The sequence below is a fragment of the Brachyhypopomus gauderio genome, unplaced genomic scaffold (genome assembly GCF_052324685.1).
Source record: "Brachyhypopomus gauderio isolate BG-103 unplaced genomic scaffold, BGAUD_0.2 sc74, whole genome shotgun sequence".
NCBI classification, from domain to species: Eukaryota; Metazoa; Chordata; class Actinopteri; order Gymnotiformes; family Hypopomidae; genus Brachyhypopomus; species Brachyhypopomus gauderio.
The window spans coordinates 440964-460000 of record NW_027506895.1 but is presented as its reverse complement, the minus strand read 5'-3'; the positions used below and the strand labels follow the sequence as shown (position 1 = coordinate 460000).

Below are 19037 nucleotides of genomic sequence, written 5' to 3'. Positions count from 1 at the left end.
CCTGGTCTCTCAGAATCAGAGTGGTGGAGAACGCTCCCTCGCTCTAGATGATGTGACACTAACCTGGTCTCTCAGAATCAGAGTGGTGGAGAACGCTCCCTCGCTCTAGATGATGTGACACTAACCTGGTCTCTCAGAATCAGAGTGGTGTGGAGAACGCTCCCTAGCTCTAGATGATGTGACACTAACCTGGTCTCTCAGAATCAGAGTGGTGGAGAACGCTCCCTCGCTCTAGATGATGTGACACTAACCTGGTCTCTCAGAATCAGAGTGGTGGAGAACGCTCCCTCGCTCTAGATGATGTGACACTAACCTGGTCTCTCAGAATCAGAGTGGTGGAGAACGCTCCCTCGCTCTAGATGATGTGACACTAACCTGGTCTCTCAGAATCAGAGTGGTGGAGAACGCTCCCTCGCTCTAGATGATGTGACACTAACCTGGTCTCTCAGAATCAGAGTGGTGTGGAGAACGCTCCCTCGCTCTAGATGATGTGACACTAACCTGGTCTCTCAGAATCAGAGTGGTGGAGAACGCTCCCTCGCTCTAGATGATGTGACACTAACCTGGTCTCTCAGAATCAGAGTGGTGGAGAACGCTCCCTCGCTCTAGATGATGTGACACTAACCTGGTCTCTCAGAATCAGAGTGGTGGAGAACGCTCCCTCGCTCTAGATGATGTGACACTAACCTGGTCTCTCAGAATCAGAGTGGTGGAGAACGCTCCCTCGCTCTAGATGATGTGACACTAACCTGGTCTCTCAGAATCAGAGTGGTGGAGAACGCTCCCTCGCTCTAGATGATGTGACACTAACCTGGTCTCTCAGAATCAGAGTGGTGGAGAACGCTCCCTCGCTCTAGATGATGTGACACTAACCTGGTCTCTCAGAAGCAGTGGTGTGGAGAACGCTCCCTCGCTCTAGATGATGTGACACTAACCTGGTCTCTCAGAAGCAGTGGTGTGGAGAACGCTCCCTCGCTCTAGATGATGTGACACTAACCTGGTCTCTCAGAATCAGAGTGGTGTGGAGAACGCTCCCTCGCTCTAGATGATGTGACACTAACCTGGTCTCTCAGAAGCAGTGGTGTGGAGAACGCTCCCTCGCTCTAGATGATGTGACACTAACCTGGTCTCTCAGAATCAGAGTGGTGGAGAACGCTCCCTCGCTCTAGATGATGTGACACTAACCTGGTCTCTCAGAAGCAGTGGTGTGGAGAACGCTCCCTCGCTCTAGATGATGTGACACTAACCTGGTCTCTCAGAATCAGAGTGGTGTGGAGAACGCTCCCTCGCTCTAGATGATGTGACACTAACCTGGTCTCTCAGAAGCAGTGGTGTGGAGAACGCTCCCTCGCTCTAGATGATGTGACACTAACCTGGTCTCTCAGAATCAGAGTGGTGTGGAGAACGCTCCCTCGCTCTAGATGATGTGACACTAACCTGGTCTCTCAGAATCAGAGTGGTGGAGAACGCTCCCTCGCTCTAGATGATGTGACACTAACCTGGTCTCTCAGAATCAGAGTGGTGGAGAACGCTCCCTCGCTCTAGATGATGTGACACTAACCTGGTCTCTCAGAATCAGAGTGGTGGAGAACGCTCCCTCGCTCTAGATGATGTGACACTAACCTGGTCTCTCAGAATCAGAGTGGTGGAGAACGCTCCCTCGCTCTAGATGATGTGACACTAACCTGGTCTCTCAGAATCAGAGTGGTGGAGAACGCTCCCTCGCTCTAGATGATGTGACACTAACCTGGTCTCTCAGAATCAGAGTGGTGGAGAACGCTCCCTCGCTCTAGATGATGTGACACTAACCTGGTCTCTCAGAATCAGAGTGGTGGAGAACGCTCCCTCGCTCTAGATGATGTGACACTAACCTGGTCTCTCAGAATCAGAGTGGTGGAGAACGCTCCCTCGCTCTAGATGATGTGACACTAACCTGGTCTCTCAGAATCAGAGTGGTGGAGAACGCTCCCTCGCTCTAGATGATGTGACACTAACCTGGTCTCTCAGAATCAGAGTGGTGGAGAACGCTCCCTCGCTCTAGATGATGTGACACTAACCTGGTCTCTCAGAATCAGAGTGGTGGAGAACGCTCCCTCGCTCTAGATGATGTGACACTAACCTGGTCTCTCAGAATCAGAGTGGTGGAGAACGCTCCCTCGCTCTAGATGATGTGACACTAACCTGGTCTCTCAGAATCAGAGTGGTGGAGAACGCTCCCTCGCTCTAGATGATGTGACACTAACCTGGTCTCTCAGAATCAGAGTGGTGGAGAACGCTCCCTCGCTCTAGATGATGTGACACTAACCTGGTCTCTCAGAATCAGAGTGGTGGAGAACGCTCCCTCGCTCTAGATGATGTGACACTAACCTGGTCTCTCAGAATCAGAGTGGTGGAGAACGCTCCCTCGCTCTAGATGATGTGACACTAACCTGGTCTCTCAGAATCAGAGTGGTGGAGAACGCTCCCTCGCTCTAGATGATGTGACACTAACCTGGTCTCTCAGAATCAGAGTGGTGGAGAACGCTGCCTCGCTCTAGATGATGTGACACTAACCTGGTCTCTCAGAATCAGAGTGGTGGAGAACGCTCCCTCGCTCTAGATGATGTGACACTAACCTGGTCTCTCAGAATCAGAGTGGTGGAGAACGCTCCCTCGCTCTAGATGATGTGACACTAACCTGGTCTCTCAGAATCAGAGTGGTGGAGAACGCTCCCTCGCTCTAGATGATGTGACACTAACCTGGTCTCTCAGAATCAGAGTGGTGGAGAACGCTCCCTCGCTCTAGATGATGTGACACTAACCTGGTCTCTCAGAATCAGAGTGGTGGAGAACGCTCCCTCGCTCTAGATGATGTGACACTAACCTGGTCTCTCAGAATCAGAGTGGTGGAGAACGCTCCCTCGCTCTAGATGATGTGACACTAACCTGGTCTCTCAGAATCAGAGTGGTGGAGAACGCTGCCTCGCTCTAGATGATGTGACACTAACCTGGTCTCTCAGAATCAGAGTGGTGGAGAACGCTCCCTCGCTCTAGATGATGTGACACTAACCTGGTCTCTCAGGTCCTGCAGCTCCTGCTCCTGATCCTGTTGCTGCAGCAACCGCTGCTCTTCCACCTCTCTGGACTGTTTGAGAGCAGAGAACTGTGGGAGAGAGAGAGGATGGAGGGTGTGTGTGAGTGTGTGTGTGTGTGTACCCTGTCCTGTATCTGGGTGAGTTTAAGCTCTAGTGGGTGTGTGTGTGTGTGTGTGTGTGTGTGTACCCTGTCCTGTATCTGGGTGAGTTTAAGCTCCAGTGTGTGTGTGTGTACCCTCTCCTGTAGCTGGGTGAGTTTAAGCTCCAGTGTGTGTGTGTGTGTGTGTGTGTGTGTGTGTGTGTGTGTGTGTATACCCTGTCCTGTAACTGGGTGAGTTTAAGCTCCAGTGTGTGTGTGTGTGTGTGTACCCTGTCCTGTATCTGGGTGAGTTTAAGCTCCAGTGTGTGTGTGTGTGTGTGTGTGTGTGTACCCTGTCCTGTATCTGGGTGAGTTTAAGCTCCAGTGTGTGTGTGTGTGTGTGTGTGTGTGTGTGTGTGTGTGTGTACCCTGTCCTGTAGCTGGGTGAGTTTAAGCTCCAGTGAGTCTCTTTGCTCTGTGAGGTCCGTCAGTTGTCGGCTGTGCTGCTCCCGTGCGGTTGCCAGGGCCTGTTCACACTTAGCCTGCCACTCACGCTCCACATCAGTCTGCACCTGTGATAACTACACACACACACACACACACACACACACACACACACACACACACACACACACACACACACACACACACACACACACACACACACACACACACACACACAATCAGTGCAGAACTACTAAAACAGCAAACCAATGTACTCTGACAAAGTTTCATACATGCACTCGTACACATTCACACACGCATGCACACGTACCTGTTCGGCGGCCGCCTGGTCCGTGCTGGTGCGGGCTCTGCGTAGTTGGTTACGGAGGGTGTCCATCTCCAGCTGGGTGGCCTTCCTCACCTCCTCCAGCTCCTCATCACAGCGCTGCCTCTCCGCCTGCCACTTCCGCTTACGCTCCGACAGAGTCTGACACACACACACACACACACGCACGCACGCAAATATAAAGAATAAATACACAGACACGCAATGCCTAGATACAGCATTCTTTATTCACAGGAATACGATATCCCATAGGCACATCAGCCACACCCATGGCCACACCCCTAACCACACCCACGGCCACACCCCAGGGTGAAGAGCCACTCACTCGTTCCAGATTCTCTTTCTCACTCTTCAGGTCCTGTAGTTCATCATCCAGGGAGTCCAGTTTAAGCTCCGCCTCCTTACGCTTCTGTTTCTCTGTCCTGTGCTGAGCCTGCACCTGTTCTGCTGTGACCTTCAGCTCTAAAACACACACACACACACACACACACACACACACACACACAATCAATCTTAAGGCAAAGATTCTGAGTATCTCAATTTAAATATACTGTACTTTCTTGTCTAAAAACTCCACTTGGCTGACTAAATTTCACTCGAACAAACTAGAAGAGTCTTGAACATGAGCCTGGTTACATTCTAGTAAAACCGATACATTATGAATGAAGCCCACAGCCCAAGACGGGTCAGGTGGAGGTTTCAGGACGTAGTTGCGTGTCCCGGGTCACCCACCCTGGAGCTGGCCCTCCAGTGCTGCCGCCCGCGTGCCCTGCTGCTTAGCCTCCAGCAGGGCGGCGCTCAAGCTGGTCTGCAGGTCGGAGCAGCGCTGCCTCTGGGCGGTCAGCTCCAGCTGCAGCTCAGACACCCGCGCCGTTGAGCACGCCAGTTCCTCCGTCAGCCGCACCTGAAAGGGGGCGGAGCCGGGGGTCCCCCCCCGTATGCAAATTACAGTCTGACCACTTCCGACTTAGGACGGAAACATGGCCTCGAGATAAAAGAGGAATAACCTTTACACACACACAAAATATGAAGACAAGCACACAATGGTTATTCTTTGTGGGACCAACAAAAGAGGAATAGCCATGTAGAAGGTGAGTGTGAGATGGTCAATAGACCAGCACGTCCGCAAACCCGGAGGCAGGCTAGTCACCCCTGGCTGTGGGGAGAGGGGTGGAGAGAGAGAAAACTCATTAACAGCTGTGGTGAAATTAAGTGAGAAAAGGCAAAAATGAAAGAGAATGACAGAAATTAAATTTTTTTAAAAAGATGAGAGAAACAGACAGACAGACGGATGGAAACACAGACAGACAGCGTGCCGAGTTTGCACATTAGAAGAAGCTCACCTGGTTCCTGCCCAGGTCCTGTGGCAGTGCATGCTGGGAAAAGAAAGGAGTCACTACCAGATGGCCAGTGGGAGTAATGAAACCAGGGGAGAGGGGGGTGGAGCACTGGTAGCACTACAGTTAGTCACAAACATCCGTCACAGCCATTAACATCAGTTCAGAGTCTCCGCTCTGTCACATACGCTTGTTTAAATCAGACAGCGGGGCTTAAGAGACACAGGAGGTGCAGAGTGTTGGGGGTGCGGAGGTGCAGAGTGTTGGGGGTGAGGGGGTGCAGAGTGTTGGGGGTGAGGAGGTGCAGAGTGTTGGGGGCGAGGAGGTGCAGAGTGTTGGGGGTGAGGAGGTGCAGAGTGTTGGGGGTGAGGAGGTGCAGAGTGTTGGGGGTGAGGAGGTGCAGAGTGTTGGGGGTGAGGAGGTGCAGAGTGTTGGGGGTGAGGAGGTGCAGAGTGCTGGGGGTGTGGAGGTGCAGAGTGTTGGGGGTGAGGAGGTGCAGAGTGTTGGGGGTGAGGAGGTGCAGAGTGCTGGGGGTGTGGAGGTGCAGAGTGTTGGGGGTGAGGAGGTGCAGAGTGCTGGGGGTGTGGAGGTGCAGAGTGTTGGGGGTGTGGAGGTGCAGAGTGTTGGGGGTGTGGAGGTGCAGAGTGTTGGGGGTGAGGAGGTGCAGAGTGCTGGGGGTGAGGAGGTGCAGAGTGCTGGGGGTGTGGAGGTGCAGAGTGTTGGGGGTGTGGAGGTGCAGAGTGTTGGGGGTGAGGGGGTGCAGAGTGTTGGGGGTGAGGAGGTGCAGCGTGTTGGGGGTGAGGAGGTGCAGCGTGTTGGTGGTGTGGAGGTGCAGAGTGTTGGGGGTGAGGAGGTGCAGAGTGTTGGGGGTGAGGAGGTGCAGAGTGTTGGGGGTGAGGAGGTGCAGAGTGTTGGGGGTGAGGAGGTGCAGAGTGTTGGGGGTGAGGAGGCGCAGAGTGTTGGGGGTGAGGAGGCGCAGAGTGTTGGGGGTGAGGAGGCGCAGAGTGTTGGGGGTGAGGAGGCGCAGAGTGTTGGGGGTGAGGAGGCGCGGAGTGTTGGGGGTGTGGAGGCGCGGAGTGGTGGGGGTGAGGGGGTGCGGAGTGGTGGGCGTGAGGGGGTGCAGAGTGTGGGGCGTGAGGAGGTGCAGAGTGTGGGGGGTGAGGAGGTGCAGAGTGTTGGGGGTGAGGGGGTGCAGAGTGTTGGGGGTGAGGGGGTGCAGAGTGTTGGGGGTGTGGAGGTGCAGAGTGTTGGGGGTGAGGAGGTGCAGAGTGTTGGGGGTGAGGAGGTGCAGAGTGTTGGGGGTGAGGAGGTGCAGAGTGTTGGGGGTGAGGAGGTGCAGAGTGTTGGGGGTGAGGAGGTGCAGAGTGTTGGGGGTGAGGAGGTGCAGAGTGTTGGGGGTGAGGAGGTGCAGAGTGTTGGGGGCGAGGGGGTGCAGAGTGTTGGGGGCGAGGGGGTGCAGAGTGTTGGGGGTGAGGGGGTGCAGAGTGTTGGGGGTGAGGAGGTGCGGGGGGAGTGAGGCGGTGCGGGGGGAGTGAGGAGGTGCGGGGGGAGTGAGGAGGTGCGGGGGGAGTGAGGAGGTGCGGGGGGAGTGAGGCGGTGAGGTACCCCACCTTCTCCTGCTCCGCCTGCAGGATGCGGGTCTGAGTCTGCTCACTGGAGCTCTTCAGGGAATCATTCCTCTGCTCCATCAGTAGGTTACTGTGCTCCATGCACCTACACCCAGACAGACAGGCAGGCAGACAGACAGACAGACAGAGACAGACAGACAGGCATGCAGGCAGACATGTTTAGGTTGGTCTCTTAGGTCTGCATTATTCATTTATATTTCATATCCCTTGATGTTTACAACTTAAACATGATATGAATTGAGCATTTGATAGTTCTGTTCACTCCCACTTTTACAACCCTACACGTATACAGAAGCCACTGCGGTGGGATCTCGGACCTCTGGTTCTGGTTGATCAGCTCTCCTATCTTGCGGTTCTGCTCTTCGATACGTGAGCTCTTCTCAAACACCTCCTTCTTCAGGCACTCGTTTTCCTGAAGGGGGGCGGGGCGTGATAATCAGCGTCTCACTGCAGGACTCAGGTGTGGCGTGATGTGCCAGGTCCTACCTGGATGATGCGCTGAATGTTGTGCATGATCATGGCCGTCTCCATGGAAACGTTTGACAAGCCCAGGGAGAGCCCGCCCTGTTTATGCAGACCCTCCATCTGATTGGGTGAGACGGTATGCCAGTGTCAAATAGAGAGAGCTATTAAACAAAGAAAGCAAAGAAAAAGAGCGGGAGAAGAGAGACTGTGAAAATCGCAGACCTTGGCGGACAGCTGGTCCACTTTGTCGGCCACCTTGCCGACAGCCAATCGGATCTCGGTGCTGTGCTGTCGGGCCTCGGTCATCAAGAAGGATGTGACATCATTACTTCCTGAAGGACAAAACCAGAAAGATGATGGTGTCCTTTGCCATACTGCAAATACTGCTGAGCGTTAGAGGAGGGCGTGTCTAACGGCTGCTGCGTGGAGACACGCCCTCGTTAGACCGTAGCACCATGGTTGGGGCAGTTAACGGCGTGTTGTGAGGGTGTAGGTTACCTTGGTAAGGCACAGTCTGAGTGGGGTACACCTGTCCAACAGGCTGCAAGGCAGAGGGAGCCAGAGCGGACTGATTGTAAGAATAAGGCTAGAGAACACACACACACACACACACACACACACACACACACACACACACACACACACACACACAGGTGAATTACCAAATACAGGGATAAACAATAACTAGCAGATGGAGTGAGTAAAACGTTGGAGAGATTCACCTGGAAGGCGTGAACTGCTACAGGTGTCCCAAGCTGGGGATTGGCTGCCATAGAAACGGGCATCAAGGCTGTTGCTGCAGAAGGATATTACGTCACTACGAGTGTGCAACACGTACGCATGAGCACAAAAACAAAACACAAACTGTTTTTATTTTGTGTGTGTGTTCACCCTGTAGTGAAGCTGGCGGAGCAGATGAGAGGCAGACTGGCTGTGGAGACGGAGCTGCAGGTCGCTCTTTTGTGCGGGTAACACTCGGGTCCTGCAACACACACGCACGCACACACACACACACACAATATAAGTAATTTCACTGCAGTGGGTTAAGTAGGTACGTGTATTTTTGCTATTTTGCTATTCAAAAAATCCCTAACCCTAAGTGTATGAATATATGCCTGCATTCTGAAATATTTAAAAACACTTTATTGGTGAAGACAAGCTTCTCTTTTAATTTTCTCTCTTTGTAATACCTCCAGTTCGGAGTCGCTGGACTCGGCCTGTGGGGGCGCTGTTGCTGTGCCGGTGAGGAAGGGTAGCATGGGCTGGCCCATCTTGGCCATACGGGAGATGAGCTTGGCCTTGGTGGCATCCGGGTTCTGTCAGAGACAAGAGGGACCGGTCTGTCTGCAAGCGGCTGTGGCATTATGATACCTGCATTTACCTGCCATGACAGCAGATGGCGCTCATCATCTATCCTTTGCATGCATGTCGCATTATTCGTGGTTATTTTCCCAGAACCAGACTAAAAAGAAACTCCAATTTCCACTGGTACTGCTATTTGGTCCAAGATGAGTTTAAAACCACAATCAGGTAACTGACCTATAAAACACTATGTTGCCTAAATTTTCCAACAAACAACACGGACAAGTATTCATTATCACCGATATTAGAACTTGTTGGGGCATCACGTTAAGAAACCCAAAACTGACTAACGTAGAAAAGAAGGAAACTCACAGCACGCTGCTCACTCAGGGAGGAGGACTTAGTCCTTACTGGCAGTTCACTACATGAAAGAAAGAACTGTGTCAACAACAGAATCCAACATACAGATTTAACAGTGTTAAACAACAACTGAATACCCCCCCCCCCCCCCCCCACACACACACACACACACACACACACAATCATTACAGAATTACGGATGTTCTACACCATGTCTAAATCATTCCATAGATGTAATTAAACAAAAATCCTTTAAAATCATGCAGCCAATAGACATTTAAGTTTGTGCAAAATGACATGAACCACTAATTCCCTAGATCCATTAAAAATCAGTTCCAAGCTAAATCCCTAGATTCATTAATATCAGTTCCAAGCTAAATTCTCTTGATTCATTAATATCAGTTGCAAGCTAAATTCTCTTGATTGATTCATTAATTATATCAGTTCCAAGCTAAATTCTCTTGATTCATTAATTATATCAGTTCCAAGCTAAATTCCCTAGATCCATTACTAATACCAGTTCCAAGTTCTTCCCTCTGCCAACAAGGTCTTTGTTACCATAGTCATTAGCTGGTGGCCCTCAATGCTGCTCTGCTATAGGTAATCTGCTGTACCCACCCCCAGCCCTGGGGCTCGTACCCTGGCCTGCTGCCGGCTGGGGCCACGCTGGACACTTGCTGGGTGACATCAGGACCAATGTTCTCAACACTGGGGGCTGGGGAGGGGACGGGAGAGACCCTGGGGACCACACCCATCTTCTCCGAGACACCGTCCTTAAACTTCACCTGTGAGAATGTGCGCATACACACGCTTTTATGGGACACATACGGAAACAGGACCCAAGAGTGAGGAGTGAGGTGAGGAGTGAGGCTGGACTCCCTCACCCTGCGAATCTCTGCCTCAAACACCAGAGTGCTGTCTGCCGGGACTCGGCCCGGAACGCCCTGTGACCCGTACGCCAGAGCAGGTGGAATCACCATCAAACGCCTTCCGCCTTTACACATGTGCTGCATGCCCTCCTCCCAGCCCTGAGAGAGAGAGAGAGAGAGAGAGAGAGAGAGAGAGAGAGAGAGAGAGAGAGAGAGAGAGAGAGAGAGAGAGAGAGAGAGAGAGAGAGAGAGAGAGAGAGAGAGAGAGAGAGAGAGAGAGAGAGAGAGAGAGAGAGAGAGAGACTCTTACAGTGCCTTTAACACATTTGTACGTCTTACAGCCTTACGTATTACAGTAATTCAGAAAAAACCATTGCATCCCTGACCCATTACTGCAGAGAGAGCACATTATACACTCATTCTCCATATATGACACAAAACCATGATCTTCTACTACACCACACGTTTTGAAGGACACAAACTCATGCGTTAAATCAAAACATGCAAATTCTAATTTCAGTTATTAAGCTTTCAGTAGGAGCAGGTCTGAGTCTCAAAGAGAGAGACGGGGGGTCTTTTCTAGAGAAAAGATAGAGAGGGAGGAGACAGAGACAAAGAAAAGAAAGAGCAGGAGGAGGAGACAGAGGAAAGAGAAAAGTGAGAGAAAGCGAGAGCACAAGAACATGACACCTGAGCTACATGTGACCTCCACTCCTCCCCTCACCTTGATGACTTTTCCTGCTCCGAGCTTCAGCCTCAGCAACTTGTCTTTACTCAGATTAGAGTCGAACATCTGGAGGCACGCAGAGGCAAAGTCACTCAAGCAAACACTCAAATCCAGAGTCACGAATCAAACCCTCCGCTATAAGAGCTCAGCAAAACAACCAACAGCAAACGAAGTTGGACCAAATTAGCATTATTCATATTATGCATCATTATGCAAAGTATCCGCTCTCCGTAACAGCACGAAGACATTGGGCCGGTTCCCTTAACCCAAGAGCGCTCACCCACCTGGCCGATGGCGTGGTTCTGCAGGAGCCAGCCTGTGTAGGCAACCTCCAAGGAGTCTCCGTTCTCCGCACCCTGGCCCTCGCCAGGAACCAGGTCCTGGGTCACCACTGCCTCCAGCGGCGTGCTACAGTTGGCCTTAGCCAAACACACCTGTGCCAGCCAGCAGCATTAACCACTGCTTCAGATTTTGCAGCCAGATGCTAACTAACCACTACTGACCAACTGTACACAGTAAATAGATTAAGTAAACATACCTTATTCACACCTTCGATCACACTGAACATTTTTATGAAGCATAAAGAAGCATAAAGTGTTGACCTGATTGCTTACTGAAACTCGACGCACACTCGGTTGATGTCGAAACCTAGCAAGTTAGGTGTTGGATGCTAATGTGCAGAACTCTGCGGAGTGGTCTCGAGGAGCTGGGACGCTCCAGCAAACCCCCCCACCTTCTTGCTCACCTCTTTGCAGAAGTCCGTAGCTGCTTTCTCAGACTCGAACATCAGCGACCAGTTCTGCCTCTGATCATCGTAGAAAGTGCAGTAGTTGCTTGGCTGCACCTGGGCGAGAGGCAGCGGTCGCGTTAAAGACGAGGTCAGGGCCATTCGTAACGGATCAAGGAGCCGTCGAGGAGGATGAAGAGCACTCACTGTGAAGATGAAGGCCGGGTGGATCCTGGTTGCCGACAGCTGTTTCTGCTGACTGGCATACAGCAGCAGTTTATACTGAGAAAAGTCAGACGGACAGGTATAAATTACAGCCCAACCTCCACCGAAACTGCTGCTCCTCAGTATATAATGCTGTCCATGAGAATCAGTCTATGATATATAATGAACTGCCATATTTGTAATATGTGTATTTCATCGACGGTGTTCTAGGGGCCCATGTGGAAGTCATGGAGAGAGACAGTGACTGCACCTCCTTGGTCCCGTGGTTTCCCAAGACTGCTGCTCCCAGCTTGCCTTGCTTAATATACTCGCCATTAACACTGCAAAGGACAAACATGACGTTCTGTTTGGTAGCCTAATGTATGGGCCTGGAATTCATTCATTACACCAGAAATGTTATATACATTTCAATCGTTAAGTACGTTTTAATGGAATTCTTGACTGCGCTCCAGGTACATCAGGGATCTGAGAACATGCTGGAATCACCAGTGATGAAGGTGTGTAAGAGCTTAAAAGTCTTACTATCTGTACGCCTGGACGGCAGTGGCGATGAGCACCGCAGGAGAGCCAGGGGGAGGAGAAGGCTTTTGGGCACCTGTCAAAGTCATTAGGACACTCTGATTTGACCACAGAAAGCAGAGCACGGGCAATAAAAACATAGGTGGCTAACCCGTCGAGCACTACCAAGTCCAAATCCACCAGAACCAGCACCTGGAGCCTACCTGAGGTAACGGAGACCTTGCGCGGCTGCTTGGGGGCTGTGTACTGGAAGGACTCGTTGCCCTGGCTGGTTGCCTGATCCAGCCCAAATAGGGAAGCTAACTTTGCCCTGAAATCAGGAACAATGAATAATTGGACAATTAAATTTCTTAGTGAGTAAATCCACTTAATGTAGTGTACAACTCTTGTCAATTTTTTTCTTTGCAATGTTGCTTTAAGGGTAGCTCTCACATAAATGAGACAATGGCATCCACTGACAAATGTGCACAACATGGGGGATTAGCCAGAGCATGGATGATAATTACTCGCTACTGCATTCAGTGCGACCCATGTAAGCAGCTCAGGTCTAATCACTGTACTGAGACAGTGCTCCACACGGTGAAGGCTGCAGTCAGGTTCCTGGACTGAGCCAGCCTGCGACAGGTCTTCTTTAGCCTTGAACCCATCACAGGCAGCACAACATGCCATTATTTAGCCAGAGAGAGGGTATAACAGTGGATTTTTAACCTAGTTTTTCATTTCTATAACTACAATACAAAAATACAGTTAACCACCTTTTAGTAACAACATATGACAAATATAAAAACAGTAGCAATTTCTAGTGAGGAAAACACTTTTTTGCTGTAAAAAAGACTAGGTACGTCGTGTTTATCATTTGTAAACTACTTTATTAGTCAATTATATTCGCCACAGTATGTTTTTTAACTGTTTTTTACAGTAAAGCAGCATTGTGGCCCGTGGGTATTTCGAAAGGGTTGGTGAAAGGCCTGAAATCACATGATCAAGGCAGCCAAGCCTAAGTCATGTGAAAACAAATTCAAGCACGGAGGAGATGACAAACAACGGGACTAAAACAAGAAAGGAAAGCTGTGTTAAACCAGCTAATGATCTCGCTAGCTGCCCAAATATCCTGCACCTAACCCAAACCCAGAGGTTCATTATCACGTTCAAGCTGGCGAAGACTCGCCCCTGTGCCTCTGTCAGTCCCCAGTAACGGCTCGTCCAGACACAGGACGGTCAAACCGACATGGAGACAGTAGTTCACAGCTGTTTATGGCCGTTTATTCGTCCTCTTGTTCTTGTTATTTGAACTTGGTCCGAACATTTTGAGTAAATCAGCTATCTAGGTTAGCAAGCTGGCTAACTTGAAGGACCAGTCGGTGCGCTTACGTTACGTGTGGGTTTGTGTTACAGGTAAAACGCAAGTTTGCAGATAGCCGAGTTACCACGTTTCCAAATACCCCCAGAATATCTCGAAATGCTCAGGAAAGTGAACACATAACTCTTATCCAGCTAACGAAGCTAGCCAGCTAGTTTAAACTCCAACACACTGAGCTAGCATGAGCTAAACGGCTCTTTTATTGAAGCTGCGTCTGAGGCGACGCAAGAACTCACCCCCCAGTGGGAGACAGGAAGTCTCCGTCCTCGTCGTCATTCGCAAACATATCTCTGACTCAATGTGTCTAAAGCAAAATATTAACGGGCTATATCTATATTTCTCAGCTGTAAACCGCAGTGGGTGAACACGGACATGTCACTCATGTGATAGCTGGGCCGGCTAGCGTGCTAACGTCCCTCTCCCTCCCCGCTCCTGTCACCTGACCCGCCGAGTCGGCCCGCTCAAGCGAAAGTACGGCTTTGTGTGGCCTCTGAATCCCCACATTCGTCCATTTATTGATTCAGACTGTCGATACATGCATATGTTGTGACATTAATTGTTCGTTTACACCTTATAAAGTTTAATTAAGTGAATTTTAAGGTAACCAGTTGGCTGGCGAGCTGCTAAAAACAAGGGTGTGTGTGGTTGTCGTGGCAACGAAACTTTCCCTACAGCTGAACTTTCTCCAGCCTAGGCAAAGTTAGCTAGCGGCTATTCGATATATTTAGTTAGCTAGCGTTAATTAGTTATGTGAGTTGTTTGTAGTATTAAGGTAAGAGTAAGACAACCGTATTTTCAGTAAATAATGTAATTCAGTTGGCTGGCTAGTGTTATCCAACCATTATTATCCAACCAGCGTTATTTACCACGTTGCCATTGTTCTGTGTGGATTCGTGAACTGTGTAAGATGTTTGGGGACGTTTGCCATCTAGTTACAGTTAATAATGTTCAACATTTTTGCGTGTGCTTACTAAACACTGTTGATCTGTACCTGACTGTACTTGCTAGGCTGAAGCACATCGCTTTACTGAAACATGGGGAACCTCGGCGATGGGCTCTTGGACGAAGCGCACTGTTTGAGGGCCCTTTGCCCACATCCGTGCTGTTGGGAGGCCGAGCATCGCCTCACTAGAGGAACTCCTAGACTCCTCGTCGGGTCTCCCACTAAACGCCGCCCTGCCACCGAGGGTCAGCCACCCTCCCTCAGTCCTTTATCTTCAAATCATAAATGTGCAGATGCATACACAGTACATACATACATTGGTGCCAACGTGTAAACACAGTCATATGGTGGCCAGTCATTGCTGTGCCACAAGGTGCACTCCGTTGTATAAACTGATGGTGAGCGTCCGCTGCAGTCACCATCTCAATGTGTCCAATGCCCCATCTGCAGAGAGTCTGCCGTGTCTGAGCGTGGTGGACGTTTCGGAGTGGGCTGGTGGAAGAAAGCACCCACAGCCCAGTCTCCTGTGTAAGACCGTGAGCTCTCGCAGCCCCGGTTCTGTATACGGTTTCCTCTGCTCGTCTCTGCATGCACAGAAGTTTAAAAGGTGAGTGATGCACTATGTAGCTATTGAAGGTCAGTCAAAGTATGGCGTATGCATGTATCATGGCTGCTTTAGTTCATTGTGGGCCAACTGGCTGTTTTTCTGTGCAGTGCAGGTCCTGTCTTCCCAGACCTTGGTTCAGCAGGTTCATCTGTACACCCCAGTGGCACCAGAAACAATGGAGTAAAGGCAAGTCAAAGGTCACACTCCCCTGACCTCAGGTTTAGCATGTACTGACATAAACATGTGTTGTGGATGGTTGTACATATGGATTATTTTTTGTTTTGGTTTTTAACAGTTAAACACAGCTCGGATCAGCCCTCTGATTGGCTCTGAATCACCATGGGGATTGGGCTCCTTAGTCTTGTGGGTCCCAAACCCTCATCGAGTACCTCAGTGTCTGAAGAGGTACCAGGCCCCTGGAAAATATCTGAGCTTTGTTTCCCAAAACATTGTAGGGTGAAGATCATCTTAAATGAGAGAGAGAGAGAGAGAGAGAGAGAGAGAGAGAGAGAGAGAGAGAGAGAGAGTGAGTGTGAGTGTGAGTGTGAGTGTGAGTGAGTGAGTGAGTGAGTGAGTGAGTGAGTGAGTGAGTGAGTGAGTGAGTGAGTGAGTGAGTGAGTGAGTGAGTGAGTGAGTGTGTGTGTGTGTGTGTGTGTGTGTGTGTGTGTGTGTGTGTGTGTTTGGTATAACTTATTCTGCCATTCAAGATTATCTTTGTATTGCGATTCTTTGGGGATTCAAGACCTGCTTTATTTATCATACTCCACAAGGCCCAAAACTAAGCAATAAAGAGGAAGAATATCTCAAACAAGCTTGATTCAAAATAATATGTTAATGTTGTAAAATCATATATTCACTGCTGAGCCTCATTGTAAATAAACCCTATTTCACAGTAGACTCAGCAGCATTGAATTAATTGCTTTATTTCAGAAGATATCGCAATGCTTTCACTTGTCCACTGTCAGGTCAAAATCGCCTCACTATGCATTGAAAGAGATCATCTGTCTCCCTGCCTGTTCTCCGCAGAAGACAACTACGGTGGTCAGTAGAGGACAAACTGTAACTGTTTTCAGTGGCTGCTAGGACCAACTAATGGCTCACGTCCATTGCTCCTTCTGTTTAGACTGGCAGGTCTGAAGGAGTGAAGAAACGAGTGCATTTCCAGTTGCCCTTGACCCCTCACCCCAGGCGCCAGTATAGGTCTGCCCCTCGAGATCAGAGCGCCGCCCTAGAGGCTCAGCTCAGCTCAGCCACAGTCAGCAGTGCCAGTGATGGAGAGGAGGAGGAGAACGTCATGGGGCCCAGCCATCTCCCTACTAAATATGAAGTCATCATTGACCCTGGAGACGCCAGACAGAGCAGTCCTTTCCTGCTGAGAAACAAGCCTGTAATACTCCACAGTGTCCAGGAGAGGGCAGCCAAGAGAGCAAGCAAGGGTGCTCCGGCCTCACTCTACAAACTGGACAGCAAGGTTAGGATCTCATCTTCACACATATCTCTGTCATAGAGCAATAATGTCTCCCTTGGCTTTTAGGATCCAATTATTGCCTTTACATTTACATGGTAGATAAATGATCACTGTTATTCGGTGGTCTCAGATGGTTAATTCAGTTATATTGTGTGATGTGGGCCTTTGTTGTGGTATTAACGTGGTCGTTTTCTCTGCCTAGACTGGCGAGGAGAGCGTTGACTGGGAGAGTCTGAAAGCACAGACATACCTGTGGAAAAGGCACAGCCTCCCTCCGCAGAACGACTGTAGGGACAGACTCTGTCCACTAGGGGCTGCCAAGCGCCTGCAGACGCATGACCTGGGCTCTGCTCCTAAAGTGAGTCTTCAGGCCCCACTCCAAGACCACCTGCCTGCAGGTGAGTGCTTCTCCTTTATTCTTCTGTTTTCCTGTAACAAATGCCACCTTACCCAGCCCTGAAGAACATGTGTATATATAAGGGAGTAACAGGACCCACTGGATTGGCTCCTGGAGGTGTTGTGTTGTATGTGTGTGTGTGTGTGTGTGTGTGTGTGTGTGTAGCTCCTTCTTTGCGGTACTGTGTGAAGGGGAAATGGCACGACCAGCAGTGGTGTGAGCCCAGCACAGCAGCAGAGACACACACACACTCCACTGCGCCAGACACTGCCGTGGAGACCGAACACAGTGTGCAGCACAGGGTGAGAAACCGCACGCTCGCACACACGCACGCACACACGCTCGCACACACGCACGCACATACGCTCGCACACACGCTCGCACACACGCACAAAGTCACCAACATTCACTTACACTAACATGTTGACGGAACAAAAATAACCCAGTAACCCAATAAAAATACATTTCTCAAAAATATTGGCACGCCATCTGGTGAAGAATAACAGTACCGAGCCATTTCCTTGCCTGGATAACACGATATCTGACAGTGGGTAACACAAACCTTCGTGTGGGTCTGGGTGTGTGTGATTGCATGCATATGTGTGTGTGTGTGTGTGTGTGTGTGTGTGCAGATGCTAGACACAGGTGAGAAGAGTGAGAGGCATAAGGGCTGTAAAGGTGTCGTCACTCCTGTTAACTCAGCTTTGCACCTCTGGCACTCGGCACAGGCCCAGCACTGCACAGGTCAGCACAGCCATTCCCAGGACATGTCGGAGGCCAGTGTATAGGCCTGTGTAGACCCCTGTCCTTGTCTCTGGTAGAACTGTAAAATGTCATGGATTTGGCAGTCAAAGGGTTCAACACATCACTACAGATTACTATTTATCTCTCTCTCTCTCTCTCTCTCTCTCTCTCTCTCTCTCTCTCTCTCTCTCTCTCTCTCTCTCTCTCTCTCTCTCTCTCTCTCTCTCTCTCTCTCTCTCTCACTCTCTCTCTGCGCGCGCGTACACACAGATGGCGAGTGTGAGGGCCCAGGGGTCCAGGCTGCTCCCTGGAGAGGCCTAAGCTCCTCATATAGGGGCCACCAGCTACCCACTCCGCCACCAAGCCTCAGCTCACTGTAGAGCACACACACAATAAAAAGAGTTTGTGTTTTGTCTGTTTCTTTATGGTGTATTTATTTGTGCATCTATGTTTTTGACATTCTTTGTCTTACTTTAATATCAAAACTTTTTGTTTTGTATAGTTTTTTCAACTATATTCATAACTGTTATTACTGTTGGCCATCAGCAGGTGGCAGTCTAAGAGGCTTCCTTGTTCTAACACTTTTTTATTCATCTTACACTTCATGTTGGGCTGGTCAGTTGAATCAGGTGTGTTGGATAAGGGAAATCACTGCAGGACACTGATCTCACCCACTGTACATGCAACAGTGATACTCTGTCCTGAACATTAGCAGCAACTCTGTTTCCTCTGTTAGTTAGCATGGTAACACACACACACACCCACACACACACACACACACCCACTCAAAGTCACAGCTGTTCTGTGTGGCCTGGATCGGTTCTCACACCCAGCCTCTGTCCCAGTGCCAGAAAACCTTCAGTCACTCCGTACACGGCACACACACACATATGCACACACACTTTTTCCATGCACTACTCTTCAGAGAAGTGTGTGTGTGTGAGAGAGAGAGCGGGTGAGCGGTGCTTCCTCTGTGAGGAGAGCTTTCCACAGCGGCTGCCCGGGGCTGCCACAGCGTTTTGTGGCTGGGAGCTCCCATCTCCACCTGCACCAGGCCTGACGAGGCCACCACGGGACTCCAGTCGGGCCTGATGAGCAAGCTCTCTGTCACTCAGCCCCGCCACCCCAACCCTTACAGCTCAGGCTGAAAAACAAGACACTCCTAAGGGCGGGAGGGCAGGGACTAGGACGGCGTGGTCAGGACAACATGTGCTCGGCTGTGCGGTACAGACTGATGCTAGATGTGTCTAGCCTAGACACACAGCATCTTTAGCCCCTGTGAGCCTTAATTAAGGATGGGTGTGATGCGAGTGCTCTGGTATGAACACAGAGCTCCATCATGGAACTCATTAGACCCCCCACCGTCACAGGCCAGCCAATAGGGTAGCCACGCTGAACTCCACGTCACAGGCCAGC

General features: G+C 50.4%; 2 protein-coding genes across 9 annotated transcripts in view; one reads left to right on the top strand and one right to left on the bottom strand.

Moving 5' to 3' along the window:
• fkbp15b (FKBP prolyl isomerase family member 15b) overlaps positions 1-13839 on the bottom strand; it is a 22553-nt gene extending 8714 nt beyond the window's left edge. The window contains exons 1-25 of one of the 3 annotated variants that reach the window (XM_076990195.1): positions 13699-13839; positions 12306-12412; positions 12106-12178; positions 11834-11903; positions 11566-11640; positions 11377-11475; positions 10916-11065; positions 10629-10697; positions 9920-10063; positions 9654-9820; positions 9048-9096; positions 8564-8689; positions 8265-8355; positions 8096-8169; positions 7872-7959; positions 7596-7705; positions 7395-7493; positions 7226-7320; positions 6891-6993; positions 5287-5319; positions 4676-4847; positions 4269-4405; positions 3929-4084; positions 3582-3734; positions 3050-3142 (exon numbers count right to left, since the gene is read on the bottom strand). In XM_076990195.1, coding sequence (XP_076846310.1) covers positions 3050-3142; positions 3582-3734; positions 3929-4084; positions 4269-4405; positions 4676-4847; positions 5287-5319; positions 6891-6993; positions 7226-7320; positions 7395-7493; positions 7596-7705; positions 7872-7959; positions 8096-8169; positions 8265-8355; positions 8564-8689; positions 9048-9096; positions 9654-9820; positions 9920-10063; positions 10629-10697; positions 10916-11065; positions 11377-11475; positions 11566-11640; positions 11834-11903; positions 12106-12178; positions 12306-12412; positions 13699-13748 — 2583 coding nt within the window. In that variant the 5' untranslated portion in view covers positions 13749-13839. The remainder of the gene's footprint in view (positions 1-3049; positions 3143-3581; positions 3735-3928; positions 4085-4268; positions 4406-4675; positions 4848-5286; positions 5320-6890; positions 6994-7225; positions 7321-7394; positions 7494-7595; positions 7706-7871; positions 7960-8095; positions 8170-8264; positions 8356-8563; positions 8690-9047; positions 9097-9653; positions 9821-9919; positions 10064-10628; positions 10698-10915; positions 11066-11376; positions 11476-11565; positions 11641-11833; positions 11904-12105; positions 12179-12305; positions 12413-13698) is intronic. The other 2 variants (XM_076990196.1, XM_076990197.1) reach the window with 2 other exon arrangements.
• Positions 13242-18023, top strand: LOC143491322 (uncharacterized). 6 transcript variants are annotated; one of them, XM_076990201.1, is made up of 11 exons: positions 13242-13497; positions 14471-14650; positions 14856-15012; positions 15120-15198; positions 15308-15417; positions 15978-16053; positions 16136-16483; positions 16683-16878; positions 16995-17179; positions 17510-17621; positions 17892-18023. In XM_076990201.1, exons 2-11 carry the CDS (start codon positions 14497-14499, stop codon positions 17999-18001), a joined length of 1527 nt encoding a protein of 508 aa, XP_076846316.1. In that variant the 5' UTR covers positions 13242-13497; positions 14471-14496; the 3' UTR covers positions 18002-18023. The 6 variants fall into 6 exon arrangements, with proteins under 6 accessions (XP_076846316.1, XP_076846315.1, XP_076846317.1 ...); XM_076990200.1 differs by lacking the exon at positions 13242-13497 and adding an exon at positions 13802-13933; XM_076990202.1 differs by lacking the exon at positions 13242-13497 and adding an exon at positions 13951-14097.
• The last annotated feature ends 1014 nt before the right edge of the window (positions 18024-19037 follow it).